Raw genomic sequence first — 15,687 nt, 5'->3', positions numbered from 1 at the left:
CACACACACACACACACACACACACACACACACACACACACACACACACACACACTGCCCTGTTTGTCAGAAAGGACTTTCACACATTCACAAAGAAAATCAAGCTCTGAGTCTGAAACCACTGGTTAAAGTCCCTATAAGGAAAAATGTCCCAAAAATAACATTAAAAATAGATCAAAATGTTGTGCAAAGAGGCACTTAAAATGGGGTGCACTCCAGTTTTATCATCAATCATTCTCATTGCTATTCTTGCTCAATCTATTAATCTTTCAAAAAAGTCCGTTCACAAGTATTTTCAAGCAGAAGTCAATCAAGCTCTTATCTCTGCCTTAACAGTCTGTTCATATCAGAGTGAATGTTAAAATTTCTCTTATCTCTTTTGTGCATGCCACTTGATAATGAATATTTTAGTGGTATGATTCTGGTCCAAACATAAAAGAGTCAATACAAAGGAATTCTTGTTTAACAAAATCTCATCTGTGGTATTTGTATGCCAGCCAGCAGTAACAGCCTTGCCTAATGTTTGTAGCACAAAAACAGAAGAAGAAATCATTCCCTGTAAGATATCGTCATTAAACTGTGCAGTCTGGCACTATGCATGTCCAATTACAGAGCAGCAGCAACCGACAGGTTTGCCCTCAAAATGCTTACCTGTTGTAGAGCAGAATATCTGGCTTCCAAATGAGATGGTCAGGAAATCTCACATTGGTCACACCTGGATAGTCTGATTGATTCCACTGCAGGTAATGGTCATTCCAGTACTGCGAGATGTAAAAATGTTACATTATTGTAATGATTCACATATACGTCTTTAGCAATTCTTGCATGGAGGTCTCCATATTTTTCACATTGCAGAGACAGAAATAAATAAATAATTCTCTGTGAAAGCAGCCATTGGTACGTTCATACAAGCAGAAGCATTGAAAAATAAGTTGCATCTCTGAGTTTCAATATGTGGGGATATAATAAAATATGCAAAAGAAAACAGAAAAGAGCTTTTTACGTAATTTGACACAATCATGGAACAAGAGAAAACTTGGGGTATCACTGCAGCTACAACCCGAAAGGACATTAATCCTTGTTGGAAATGTCACAGCAATGATCCAGACGCTGTTGAAGTATTTCAACTCAAAAATGCCTTGATTCATATTTAATCTAAAACTAAATGTTTTACTACCAGTCAAAGTTTGGCATAGCTATTTTAGCAAAATTCCTCATCTGTAAAATGTGGATATGGAGATTAGAAATACTCGTACCACGTGTTGCTCCATGCAGTGGCACTCTTTCACTATTTTTTTTAAATTTTTTTTTTTTTTTTAGCTTTAATGGGTTTAGTATAAAGGTGTGAATGTGTATTTTTATGAGCTGATGGATAATTAGAATCTTTTCCATGCAGACTAAGTAAAATATAAGTCTGTTGATATCTTGTCCAGTAATAGATCATACAACCAAGTTGGCATAGACTGTAAATTTATACGAAACCAGACAGAAACGGCACCATGTGGACCTTGTTTGCTCAAAACGTGCATATTTTTTGAAAAGCAATGATCATGATCTACAGAGAAAAACATTAAACTTTAACAATAATAAAAAAAAAAAACAGCACTACACTATCTATACGGTACTGCTCAAATAAAAAAAGGAACACAGTAAACAAAAAACCACTTGTGAGATTGTCATGGGGTGGTGGCGAGGAAGGTGAAGGTGAAGGTGTGGACCCAAACGCAGAGATGAGCAACCAGGAATGCAGGTTAAGGAGGGATTTATTCTAGCCAAAGGATTCAGGCGACTAACAGCAACCAATGAAATACAACAAAATGATCCAGCAACGAAGAACTGAAACTGAGGGGTATAAATACACTGGGGAGCCAAACAAGAAACAGGTGTACGGAATGAACTGAAACAAGACCAGGTGAACTCAATGAACAGGAAATCAATAAAAGTTAAACAACAAACAAGGGAACCAAACAGGAAAAACTACAAAATAAAACAGGAAACCTGAAACTAAGGCAAAGCACAAACCACATCATGACAGAGATACCAGTTTGTCCAGTTCGGCATTGACACTGACTGTGAATCAGTTTCATCTGCTGTTGTACAAACTGAACAAACAACAGGTGGAAATCAGAGAAAAGTTAGCAAGACAACCCCAATGAAGGAATGCTCCTTGGTCATGCACCATTTTCCTGTCTCCATCCTTTCTGGATAATCTTTTGTCACACTTGTACTTTGTGGTGAAGGCAGAAATGGAGCATTTGGAAGATCAAATCGTTTGAAAAGATTGAAGTTCTGAATAAAAGAACCGATCATTTGGATCGTTCAGAACGCATCACCAAAGGGACATCTGGAGGGAAAAAAAATGTGATTTCAAAAAGCCAAATAAATTGTCATGGTTTTATGCACCTTGGGTCGTTCTGCTGTAACCTATATTTTTATGGAAGGATGTTTCATTTTTAACAGTATTTGTAGGCATCTGTACATTGAAGTATTTTCATTAATTAAGTCTATCTGCTGAACTGTACCTGGGCTGAGACGGTTTCATATCTTGCTTAAAGTCTCCCCTGCTTTGGTGAAAAATATCTCACAGGAGAAAGTTATGAATGTAAGCATTTTTATTTTGTGAAAATGTAGAAAACATTTTTTATTATTCCACTTTTAACACAATGTTAAAAGATCGCCACACATTCAGCTGTGTTTTACTGATTTTAATTAAAGCCAGGTGGAGCAACCATGGCGTTATGAAACAACTGGTAATGGAGCGCAATATGGAACAGTCACTGACATCCACTTCTCGAATCAGATCATTCACATCAAACCCACCACGTTATACTAACTGGAAGACTGTTTTGATCTAGCCATGACCAGTATTTTACTGGTATTTTACCTGTGCCTTCACCACTAGATTTAACACGAGGTGGTTTCTGCAACCTGCAAAAGTTGCTCAGGTAGTGCAGCTCATCCAGGATGGCACATTAATGTGGACTGTAGCAAGAAGGTTTTCCGTGTTTGTACTCTTAGAGCATGGAGAAGATACCACAAGAAAGTCCCGTATGACAGGAGAAACAATGAGAAACAGACTCCATGAGGGTAAAATGAGAGCCTCAGGTGGGGTCTGTGCTCACAGCCCAACTCTGCAGCCTGATTGGCTTCTGCTAGAGAACAACAAGACTGGCTACTGGCACCCTGTGCTCTTTGTAGATCAAGAGCAAGTTCATATTGAGGATGTGTGTGTGATGGGAGTCTGGAGGCACCATAGAGAATGTTCTGCTGCCCGCAACATCCTCCAACATGACTGGTTTGGCAGTGGGTCAGTGATGGTCTGGAGAGGGATATCCTCGGAGGGTTGCTCAGACCTCCATGTGCAAGTCAGAGGTACTCTGACTGCCATTAAGTACCCAGATGAGATCTTGTATGGAATCTTTATTTTTCATACAATTCTGAATCCAGACTTCCAAGGGTTAATGATTCGGGTTTCCACTGATCATTGTCAAGTTTTATTTCCAACACAATCTACTATGTAATGAATAAACATTTTCATCAGGAATATTTCATTCATCAACATTTAAGTGGTTTCTATTATAGGCTATGTATGAACTGGTTTGAAATGATGTGCATCTGAAGTGTCCTGTAACAACATTGTTGTAAAGTGGCGCTATAAAAATAAAGCTGAATTGAATTGAATTGATGTGTTTAATTTGTTTTAAACCATCTATAAAATGAGTTTATGCTCATGTCTGTACGGACAAGTCAGAACACACAAACTTTGCATTGCATGAAACTCTTACTTAATAAAAATATCTGCATTGCTGCAAATGTTTTTCATTAGAAAAAACTCCTTCAAAGTTTATATTGATCAATTACTATAGGTTCAACAGCACTTTTTAAGATGCAGGATGTTGAAAAAGTATAGACACTAAAAACTATTATGCTGGAGAAATGAGTGTTTCAGCCTAATATTGGGCTGAAAAAAATAGATTAATATATTAAATAAATAAATATTAAATATATTAAATAATATTAAATAAAAATATGGTAAGGGTGAGGGATAACAACAATGACATTCAGGCTTGAACAAGAATGATTCCATGAATACAACTTCACATTATAGCTCCATTACAAAGCATAAAATAAAATAAAATAAAATAAAATAAAATAAAATAAAATAAAATAAAATAAAATAAAATAAAATAAAAATTTGTTCATACATTCATTCAGCATCTAACTGCTTAGTCCAATGAAGGGTCGTAGGGAAGCTGGAGCCTATCCCAGCAGTCTTTGGGCAAAAGGCACCCTGGACAGCCAGTCCTTCGTAGGGTCATGCAGAGACAAACAATCACTCAAACTCACTCCTATGGGCAATTTTAAAATTAAAAAAATTAAATTAAATTAAATTAAATTAAATTAAATTAAATTAAATTAAATTAAATTAAATTAAATTAAATTAAATTAAAATTTCCAACACAATGTTTTGAACATGCTTTCTGGCAAGTTTGGGGGATAAACATTGATGTTTTCATCCATGACACCATGATGCAGCGAATGACAGCTGGCCAATTTTATACTTGTACTGAGGTGACTGTCAGACTCTGAAACAGATTATCAGTCCTTCAAAAGCATAACAATGCAAAGCTCTTGGAGTATCACAGCTAGGCTGCTCGGCTCCATGACTAAACCTGGTGGCCAAACAATGGTTTAAACTGGAAAGGGAGACGTTGTCACAGGAAGAGGCTATATAAGAAGAGTGAAAACAAAAATAATGCAAACAAATATCAGATAAGATTCTGCATGAAATTAACTTTTTAAAGAGCAGCTAACAAATTTGGTTGCATTTGAGCTTCTACAACCCTGTGGGTCATATCTTTAAGCATCTGGTTTTTGTAGTAAATTCTTTCTCCATTAAAGTTAATGAACTCTTTCCTACTTTAATTTTCTATTTTAAGAAAAATGCTCAAACGAGACAGTGGAAAGGAAATAACACTTACAAGAGCAGTTGAGAAGCAACACAGAGGTACATGATGTTCAGCCCTGGGAACACTGATTGCAAATAATGGGATGTACATTTGATCACTTCTACAAGCCTGATTAAAAAGTCTCGAAGAAAACAATCTAATTTCGCCCATTCTGCTGTTGTTCCCGCCCTTTTGTTGCATCCTTGTGGTTTATAAGCTGATTATTCTTCTCCATCCAAATCATCCACTGTTCCTCTTTTTTAAACACAAATTTCAGAAATAGAATCTGCTTACAATTAAAATATAAAACAATAAGAACTCTGACAACAAAATATGTGAAAAAAATCCAGTTCCTCCAGCTACTCTTGGTGCTACCAGTGTGATTCTAACTACACCAATCATTACTGCTTTTAGTTGCCATGGTAGATTGTACACGCATGTATTTATATCTAAAAAAAGAACATGTTTTGCTTTAAGGTGTCAGACTGCCTCGTTCCTTTTTGTAGAAGCTTCTGACCTTTACCTGTTTTTCTTCTTTACCTCAGCGTGTATATCAGCTTCACCTGGAATCTTTGGACTTCTTTGGAAGCCTGTCTTACTGGTTTCCTGTCCGTTGTTTGTCTCCTTTTCACTTCTACTGACTAACTTTTATTTCTGTCACCTTTTCTGTTCAGGTTTTTGAGAATTGCCTGTTATTTAGTCTCTTGAGAGATACCACGCAGGTCAGGTCTTTGAAATGAATGAAATGAAAAATACTTTATTTTCTCAAATTAATTTGATTTATATTTCAACCCCGCTTGTTGCAGCCATGTTTTTATCATAGTGAGTAATGATACAGTACATCAAATCTGTGACTCAGAACAAGTCGTAAGTAGATCATCTCACCTTATAGGTGCTCTTTGAAAACCCTAAATCTACAGAAAGGAATTGCAGATGTGTGCTTACAATGACTCCAGCTGACTCCCAGCTCAGATCAGGAAAATGAGATAGACTGTTGTGGCTAAAACATGACACATTGATCTTTCTTAATTAAATGGCTTTTCATGAGGATTTTTCAAATGAGGCGTATGAATCATTTTTAATTAAATCAACCCTTCATGTTCAAACAATGACTAAGAAACATAAACGACTATAAAAGTCAGTCTAATAAAAAGAAGTCTAAAAAAAAAAGACAGAATAAGATATGCAGTTATTACAGCAAATTCAGAATAAATAGCGCTTTCTTGCAGATCTGAAATACAAATTCTCACTAACTGGACATTATCAAAACCAGTTTATCATGGCAGGCTGGCAATAAGTACTTTCAGTTTAAAGCAAAACTGAAGCCATTCAAATATTTCCTAAATGATCCAAACGACAGAGCATTTCTAACTCGTTCATCTCCCCGAGTTCCTGAGGCTCTTTACCTGATGATGCGAGCTGGTGGAACAATCTGAAGTGACTTTCACAGATGAGCGCATCTTAAAGATATTTAAACACAGCTCTGCACTGAGCCAGGGAGAGCTGGATCAACGCTAACAGATGGTGGACCTTGTCTTTGGGCCTGTGTGCACCAGGCTGCTGCTGAGATTCCACAGGATGATTTAAAACAGGCCAAACAGCCTTGGTAGAACTTGCTGACGATGCAGCAGCAGAGAACTACTGTCACAAAATGGACACGCCGCAATAAAGCATCTGCGTTCATACGCTTCGTCTCGCTGCATGGAGGAGAAGAGGGTGTGATGCTGATGAGGTGAAGGAAAATGCGCGACCACTGCATGCAGATACACAGTAGAGAATGGACATTATGTCGTTTTTTTTTTTTTTTGTTTTTTTTTAAATTTAATTAGATTATGATGTTCAAGGAGGCATGGTGGTTAGCACTGTGGCCTCACGGCAAGAAGGTCGCTGGTTTGAACCTCAGCTTGGGCGAGGTTTAGACAGTGGCCTTCCTTTGTGGAGTTTCCCCGTGTATGTGTGGACGCTCTCCAGGTACTCCGGCTTCCTCCCACCATCCAAAGACATGTATGTTAGGTTAATTGGTTACTCTAAATTGCCCATGGGAGTGAGTGTGAGCGTGATTAGTTGTTTGTCTCTGCGTGGCTCTGCGATGGACTGGCTGTACAGGGCGGGCCTTTCACCCAAACACTGCTGGATAGGCTCCAGCTTCCCCACAACCCTTCATTGGATTAACCGGTTAGGATAATGAATGAATGAATGATGTTTAAGGTAAAACTCTCAAAGGCTGCTTATACAGAGTTACAACTTGTTTGTAAATGGAAGTGTGCACTTTTTTTTAAAATTAATGCAACTCCGTGCGCTTTAGCCGCTTCAAAGAACAGGAAGTTAATTTTTTGGGGGGGAATTACATGAAACAATCTAATCCCACTGAACTGAGCAGGGTGCAACCCGTCTCTCGTCCTGAGCATGCTCAGATAGACTCGAGGATTAAAAATGAGGGGAAATGATGTTTTATAATCGTGTGAAAGCAAATTATTATGCAACTTATCTTTGCTGTGACTTTACATACATTATAGAAGTAACTGACTTACCAGCTGCAGCCAAATGTTAGTTGTTAAAACCTGGTTCTTTTCATCCTGTTAAAAAAAAAACAAAAAAAAACCACATATTCATTTCATTATTCATGTCCTTATACTGCTTGAATTTTTTTTTCTCTCTCATTTTAAATCTCCCAACAGAGAAACCATATGCATGCATCAACAGAGGTCTGATATGTCAAGGCAGACTTAGCAAAAGTGGGAACAGTTACTTGTAATTACTTTTAATATATGGTACTGCTTGGTTTAAAAAGCTCTGAGCTGTTTGATAAAGAGAAGAAACTGATGAATGATCGAAGACGCGTGCGTGTGAAATGAAAGTCAACTTCAACGCTTGATAGATTGTGTGAATGAAGACAATGGCAACAGACACATTAGAAAAGTGAATATTTTTCCACATTAGAAATGGGAAGCTTGTGTTGATGTTTTATCACAACGCACCACATCCATTATCTGCATGAGGCTGAGGCCGAAGTGAACTGTAAGACTCTGAGAGTCGTTATAGACTGGTCTCTCCAGTGGGCTGTAGGATGTCATCAGGTTATTGTAAAGTCTGCGCTGGTTTGGTCCTTGATAAGAAACTGCGGAAGACAGACACACTGAACGTTAAATATACAGTATGAGATAAACTAAGTTATTCATAAAAAGCAAGTCTTATTTATAACTGGGATGTTGGAGTTTCTTAGTCAAGTCTCACTCATATCTTCTTCTCATTGGCTCACACGACTTCTCAGGCTCCATCCATGTTAAAAACCACATCCAAAATACGGTGAAAAATTTAATAAAAAATATTTTATTGATCCCTAAGTATACTTTTAAGAAAAAGAAAAGGTTATATAAAGGATTAAAAGATAATGCCTTTTTCTGGTGGCTGATGGCTGCTGGTGAGAAATGATCTCCTGTATCCTTCTGCTTTGAGGAAGTCTGCCACTGAAAAGACTCGTTTCTTCACTGTGATACGTAGAGAATGAGAAGAACTGCCCATTATGTTTGCAGTATTCTTCTCAAATGCACTCAGCATTAGACTGCAACAGCCATCCAGCATCATAAACCAAATGCTGTGACTCAGGCTGGGCTTCTTTTCATCCTCTTATTAACTTTCTATCTGTAGAAAGCTGTTTATTTATAATAAACAGAGAGAGCCAGAAGTAAATGCATGAGTCGTGACAACCATGAACTGACAAGAATGAAACTCAAACTTTAGCAACAAATGTAAAGAGGACTACATGAAAGACAGGAACCTTTCAGAAGTGTGAATTATTATGTGATAATGAAACTTCAAGGCTGATGTTTGGTTAAACTGATGTCTGGAGAGTTGTGTTCAAGAGTTGTGTTTACTGCCCAGCAGCATCTGGAGGCTGAGAAATGCCACTATGCAACTTTTTTATCCAGGATGCTGCTGCTGAGTTTAGCTTTACACGTCGTCTCACAGTAAACAAATAAACGCATTTTTGAACTTGCATTGTGAACAATTCAGCAAAAAAAACTCCAAAAAGACCTTTTTGGAGGAAGAGATGAAAGAAAATGCAGAAAAGGACAGAAAGAGCTTGAGACAAGATCAGACTGACTTTTACTGCCTGAAGAGAGCTCAGAGTTTAGGTCGGATGCAAGATGGAGGCTGGAACATCTGTCAATGGGTCGTGCATCACGGAGAAATCTGTCCAATGTCCATCATTAACTTGGAAAGCCTCTTTATCTCAGGAGTAATATGTGACACAAAAGCTTTGTTATTATAGAGATTCTGTGGATAATAAATCAGTGTTTAATGATATTACAAATTCTCCCACTTTTCCAATCAGTCAATGATATAATACAAATAATGATAATTTAATACAATCATTTCCATACATATTGGATCACAAGGGTGCCTAAAATGTCTAATTACTATTTAATCCTGGGCCCAAAGAGACATTTGAATGAAAACAATCTATTATATTAACAAAAACAGACTGTACCTCATTGTGTTTATTGGACCTGAAGAATTTTAAAAATGTAAAAAAAAAACCTGAAAACATGCTATAATGTAAACCTTCCTCCTGTTTAGTCTCAAAGAAAGTATTTTCAAGCTTTATAAATAGCCAAGTCAGTTCAATCTGCTTTCTTTTATAATCAGAATTTTCTTCATCAAATTAAACGAAGATATTCTGGTGGTCAGAACAAAGCAAATGTCGAGAATTACACATTTATCTCATAAATCATTACTGTATCAATAGTTGATGGATGTTTTCAATTTGAATTGATGCTACTGCCTCATTGATCACTGAACTGATGTATCAATACCGATCAATGTGTTGTCACGTCTCAAAAAGACAATTTATTCAACAACATTAAGCACAGACAGCACAAGTCAATCACCCAAATACAGAACCTGGATCTGATTCCCTCCATAGTGCAAACTCAAATCAGACCTGATCCTCATTTTAACACACTTTTGCTCCCTCTATTGAGTTGTGTGTGTTTTTGGCAGCATCCATTCACTTCACTAATGGCCATTGCCCAATTATCCAAAACCACCTATGAGAAGCACATTATCCTGATGATTTGGCAGAGACCCTGCCGTCTGTAGGAGCCTCCCTGCTCCTCTGTTCTCTGTTGCATCCACTTCTTTCATTAGAAAAGATTAGCTGAAAGCTTGTCTTTGTCCATGACTGAATCCTCCGTGGACGTCCTCCCTCCTGATCCCGCCATAATCGAATTTCACTATGAGGATCAGCGAGACGACATTAATGTGTGTTATTGTCCTAAGATGTTTTCTGTAATCCAACCCAGAACGGTTTTGGCCAGGAGACCACACAGGGGACATTTCTGATTTGTTGCCAGAAGTCTGCAGTATGTTGCTGGAAATCAGTTCAGAGCCATAAAAGAAAGAAGCAAAGTCTTTCAAGCTCTTAATCAAATTCAACAGCCTTAGTAGTCAGAGACAAGGGGGCTTTAATTACCCCCAGATATGTGCCCAGACATTTATATGTGCATACACACAAGATTTCTCTCCATCTGTCTCTCTACACCGCAGTTTGAAGAGAAACCTGGATTAAGCAGTGCCAGTAAAGTGCAGGCTGAAGAGCCTCCCTGAGTGATTACCACTAAATACAGAACCCCAGTCAAAAAATATTCAAAATGCAGAGCAGATCTTTGCAAGAGCAATGAGATGCTGCATGTCTCCCATATTCTCAAGACCATTTACAGATGAGGGGGGAAGAGTTTTGTGGAATTTGAATAGGTTGTCCTTCTAGGCTGAGAAAAAAAAGGATATTTTGTCCACAGATGTCGCAACATCGTGTGAAAGGCACAAGGATTACAGTGTTTCTGGCTTTCTTGTATTCAGCTGCTCAATGAGGCTGAACTACGCTTTTAAGATGAATCCCAGTCTGTTCACATCAATCTTTCTGACGACCAGAATATACTGCCTTTCACAAGAAATGCTGTGCTGTGATTCCACCGTCTGGTTTCCTCATTAGTATACTGGTCTGCAAGTCTGCACTTAAACTCACAGCTTCAGTTGGAGTTGCAAGAAGTTCATTGCTGACAGACAAATTGCTCACATGCTACAAGAACTGATGGCTTTAAAAGATGAAATATGTAGATATTTTGTATTTAATGTGAATGATAAACTTGAGCATAAAGCATGTAAAGAACATAATTTCTGCAGATAACTTAGTTTTTTCATTTTCAAACAATGATTTTGGACAACAGCTGACGAAGCTTACTAAAGGTTCTTGGGTGCTTTTCTTGGAAATTTGGCATATTTCTAATCCTGGCTTTTGTTTAGTTTTTGGAGCAAATTTAAGTAAATATATTTTTTCCCTCCTTATTTTTATTTGTTTCTTAAGCCACTATGTACAAACCTATGTAGCATCAAACCTTGAAAAAAGTTACCTAACTTAAGGGAAGAGCCAGTGTTGTGTCATATTTTTAAAGATCAAGGAAACAGTTCTTGAATTTGCAGAGGTTTAATACTTTTGCACACCTTAATAAACCCATGACAGCATTTAAAAAACAATAAGAAAAAGCTTTTTAGGATTCAGGATTCCTCTGTGTTTCTATGGTTTAAAAAAATGCAAACTTTCATGTCATACTTTAAAATACAATTGTAGGGATACTGAAGGCAGAATGTGTGTACAATTATGGATTTTACATACTTTGTTAACACAAGTATGTCAACGAAGGGCTTCAAAGGCAGCTAAGACATCCTAAAAACTCACATGTTTTCTACTCATTCACATTCAGATCTACAAGTATACAGGGTGGGTCAGGGTGAAGCTACCAAAAACAAGGTGTTTGGCACAACAGGTATGTTGCTAATTAAGAAAGCTTGCAAATCATCCGAGCCGGATTTTACACACATGAAACGCATAAAAGGTAAGAAAAGGACGATCCCCTGACTACTAATGAAAAAGAAAAAAAATGGATCTCCACATCTGCTCTTCCTCTGGGAGTTAATTAGCAGAAACCTACCTTTCACTGTGCTGGCGGTGATGGCAACAAAAAGCAGAACATTGAGCCAGTCCATGTTGAACCGGGAGATGTGGAGCAAGCGGAGCAATCCCGCAAGATAATCGTTGGACCTGGCGGGATGCGGGAGTGATGATGAGGAAGGTGGGGAGGGGGTGCAGCGGTATTAAATAACCCCTCCTCCAAATGAACAGCAGATGCTTGGCAGGAAGTCGATGAGAGTTGTTGTATCCAAACTGTCTACCTCAGTGCTGACCACTAACCTTTGGCAGAGTGCACGAGCCAGCCTTTACTTCTAGTGGTTATAAAAACGACCACCCTACAAAAACAACAAAACAAAACAAACAAGCATGCTTTTATATTCACAGCTGCAAAAAGATGTTTTCTTTTCCTTTTTTGTGTATGGTAGGCTAAAAAAAAATGTGAATGACTGAATCAGGAGCGCATTCATCAAATACTGGTCTACTGAATTATTTATTCTGCTTTTAAATGATCTGATATTACGAGCCTGTTTTAGTCAAAACTAGTTTTTACAGTAGATGTAAAAAAAAAAAAAAAAAAAAAAAAAAAAGTTGTACAGGATCATATTGACCAAATACTGATCCAAATGTCCACCTTTGCAGCGCAAGAGACACCTGCTGGCCACTGAGCGTCATTACAGGTGAGTGAAAGAACAGTATATATATATATATATATATATATATATATATATATATATATATATATATATATATAGATCAACTAATATTTTGCTGAACAATCCTTTAATGTTTCCGCTACAGTCAGGTGTTTTCTGTTCCTCAGTCAGACTTCTACACCAGTTGACAGGTATTTTGTCCCACTGTTCAACAGAAAAGTGCTCCAATTTGTCCAGGACCAATTTGTTTGTTTGTTTTTTTTTTCTTTCTTCAACTCAATTAAATGGAAAAAAACAGTGTATTATATTACTAAATTATATTTTTGCAAATTTTTAGTTATTGTTCTTTTTTATAAGTCTCAAGTTATTTGAGTGACTGTTGGAAATTCAGCCTTTAATTTAACGAAAGGGTACGAATACATATGACCACAATATATATAGATATATATATATATATCTATATATATATATATATATATCTATCTATCTATCTATCTATCTATCTATCTATCTATCTATATATATATATATATATATATATGTATAATATATATAAAATATTAAGCGTTTTGGATCAGCAAAACAGCCCCAGACCATCACACTGCCACCACCGTGTTTCACTGTCAGTAGGACACTCTTTTTCTGAAGTGTTGTTAGTTATATGATAGATGTTACTTTTACATGAGACGAAGTTGGTTCGGATGGCTTTTTCCCCTTAACACACAAAATCTTCATTTGAAAAATGCTTTTTGCATTAATTGAGATGGTCTTTCTCTGAGAATAAAACATGCTTATTAATTTGAAACATTTTAGTGGAACAGCTGTGCAAAAAATATAATTTGTAAGTAGCCAAATACTTTTTTCACAGCACAGATGTTTATTGCTCACTAATGCATTTTCTTTGAAAAGTGATGAAAAATAACCACCTTATTTTTTTAAATTTTATATTCTGCACTGGATGCATGAAGAGGAGCTGGTTTAATGGGACACAGCAGAACTGAAAGCAATCTTCAAATGACATTTTTCATCAACTTGTGACAGAGATTGATGATTATAATGAGATGATAACATGACAGACCAAATTTAATCATATTTTGATTGTAATCAGTGTAGTCTGATTAAATGTACACACAAGTTAAAAATTCTCTAAAAGTAAACTTTGTTCTTTGTGAGCCACGTACAGAAGGAAGTGCAGGTGTGTGACATTAATCTTTCATCATTTAAAAAGAATCATGGCTGATGTGAGGAAACAAATTCAGCTCTAAACTGAAGATTTATTCTTCATTCACAGACTTTTGTTGGTGTATTTATTAAACAAGTGGACGCCTGTGCAATGTAATTTTATCAGCAATGTCCAAACACAGACACATAGAAGACAAATGTGTAAATTTATGACACAAACTTTATGTTTCATTACAATAGTGAACCACAAAGGCAGAAATGTGCATATTGCATTCCTTCCAACACATCTAAAGCTCTGAGTATGTTCTGTACATCCTGTTATCAATGTGTGGATATGATTAATGGGGAGGAACAGATGTGTGGACCATAAAGTTCCTCTATTTCCTGAAAGGCTACAGTGCATGAGCTAAACTTCTTCCAGAAAATCAACACCATTCCTGACTGGTTGCTTTCCTTCTACATTGTCATTCACAAGATCTTTTATAGGCTTTACACCTAAATGCAGTCGTTTACCGTCGTCACACTTACATTTTCTACAAAATAGTAAAGAACAAATTCAGGAAAGAAAGTACTATTATACCGATTAACCTCTGTGAAATGGTGATTTATTTTGTGATGCATATTTAAATGATTTTCTGCAGAGGAATGAGTATTTCTCCATGTATATATCTAAAGCGCTCTGTAATTGAGAAACCTCTTTGCAATGAATAAAATGCAAATTTCATTTGATGTTCTAAATCTTATTAATTAGCATAATTCTTGCATTGCTCCAAAAACATGTCCATGCATGATCCAAAGAATGCACGAGGAATAGACACAAATCATTCCTTTACAAATAGCAGCTTTGTGTGGAAGAGGAGTTGGGGAAAAGAAGTTCTTTTTGCATAGCTATATATTCCGTGCATCTGGTCCTGTTTTGTGTGTGTTCTGAAGAGTACTATATAGAAGTCAAAGGGAGGTCATATCCCATCATGTCAATCCCTTATTAGGAGTTGTTTTTCTGATTAGTATGTTAAATGTCATCTGGCTTTCCAAGAACTTTCTGTATTGTAACTCTCACATTGTGAAAGACTCATATGAGGAGTTTGGAGCAGTTTTCCTTTCAGCTTGGTTGGTTATATGAAGTTACAGACTGTTATGATCCATTGTGTTTGGAAATATGGAGGAAAGACTCCACATGCAGGGCCATGAGGAGGCAGGGCAGCGACAGAGAAATTTGCAGTTTTCTATGTTTTCGTTACATTTGTCCACATGCAAAAGCAACTAAAATAGAACTTTTAGGAGAATACCTTTGAGGATAAAGATTTTCAGATAATCCTGTGCTGTTTAGACAAAAAAGAGAATGCTTTTGAAATGGAGTGCAGGACTTTATGGCTTTAGTCACAATATGTCCTTTAAATTCCTTTTTCTACATGGCTATGATACACATAACCAAGATAATGCTGGCTAAGTAATGGTTGCATAAACTTATCTGTTTAGCCACTGTCACTAAAGAACTCAAAATAGGAAGCTATACACAGACAGGTTGTCACTTATAACAGGGCCAACACACAGTGGGAAAAAACACTCATATACACTCATTGCTATGAAGAAGCAAAAAGATTCATAAACACTATAACTGATCTACTCACTAAAATGCATCCATTTCACAGTCAGTAAGCACATTGCTTCCTCCCCCATGAGACCAAAAGTTCACTTAAGCGTAACAAACAATCATCACAAATGAGGGAATTCGGTAAGACATGTTGTTCTCTGTCTGATACAAACAGGTACTAATTTAGAGTCCACTTTTTGAATGATGAATAATAATGACTAATGAGTACATGCAGACTGGATTAAAAGCTTTTAAACATATGTGAAAAAAAAGGGAGAGATTTAAACAAGACCATTGGTCCCTAACTCCTTTGAGACCACGAATCCTTTCATATGG

The 15,687-nt window shown here is 36.8% G+C and overlaps 1 protein-coding gene across 1 annotated transcript in view; it reads right to left on the bottom strand.

The window, feature by feature from the left end:
• Window positions 1–12,051, bottom strand: part of LOC306757025 (neuronal acetylcholine receptor subunit alpha-7-like) — a 33,063-nt gene extending 21,012 nt beyond the window's left edge. Inside the window, exons 1-4 of the mRNA XM_079241989.1 lie at window positions 11,942–12,051; window positions 7,928–8,067; window positions 7,481–7,525; window positions 652–761 (exon numbers count right to left, since the gene is read on the bottom strand). Coding sequence (XP_079098115.1) covers window positions 652–761; window positions 7,481–7,525; window positions 7,928–8,067; window positions 11,942–11,996 — 350 coding nt within the window. The 5' untranslated portion in view covers window positions 11,997–12,051. The remainder of the gene's footprint in view (window positions 1–651; window positions 762–7,480; window positions 7,526–7,927; window positions 8,068–11,941) is intronic.
• Between the last annotated feature and the right edge of the window lie 3,636 nt (window positions 12,052–15,687).

Source organism: Telmatherina bonti, assembly GCF_933228915.1.
Source record: "Telmatherina bonti genome assembly, chromosome: 1".
Taxonomy (NCBI): domain Eukaryota; kingdom Metazoa; phylum Chordata; class Actinopteri; order Atheriniformes; family Telmatherinidae; genus Telmatherina; species Telmatherina bonti.
Note: the sequence above shows the minus strand (reverse complement) of the source record. Positions and strands in the feature narration are given on the sequence as shown.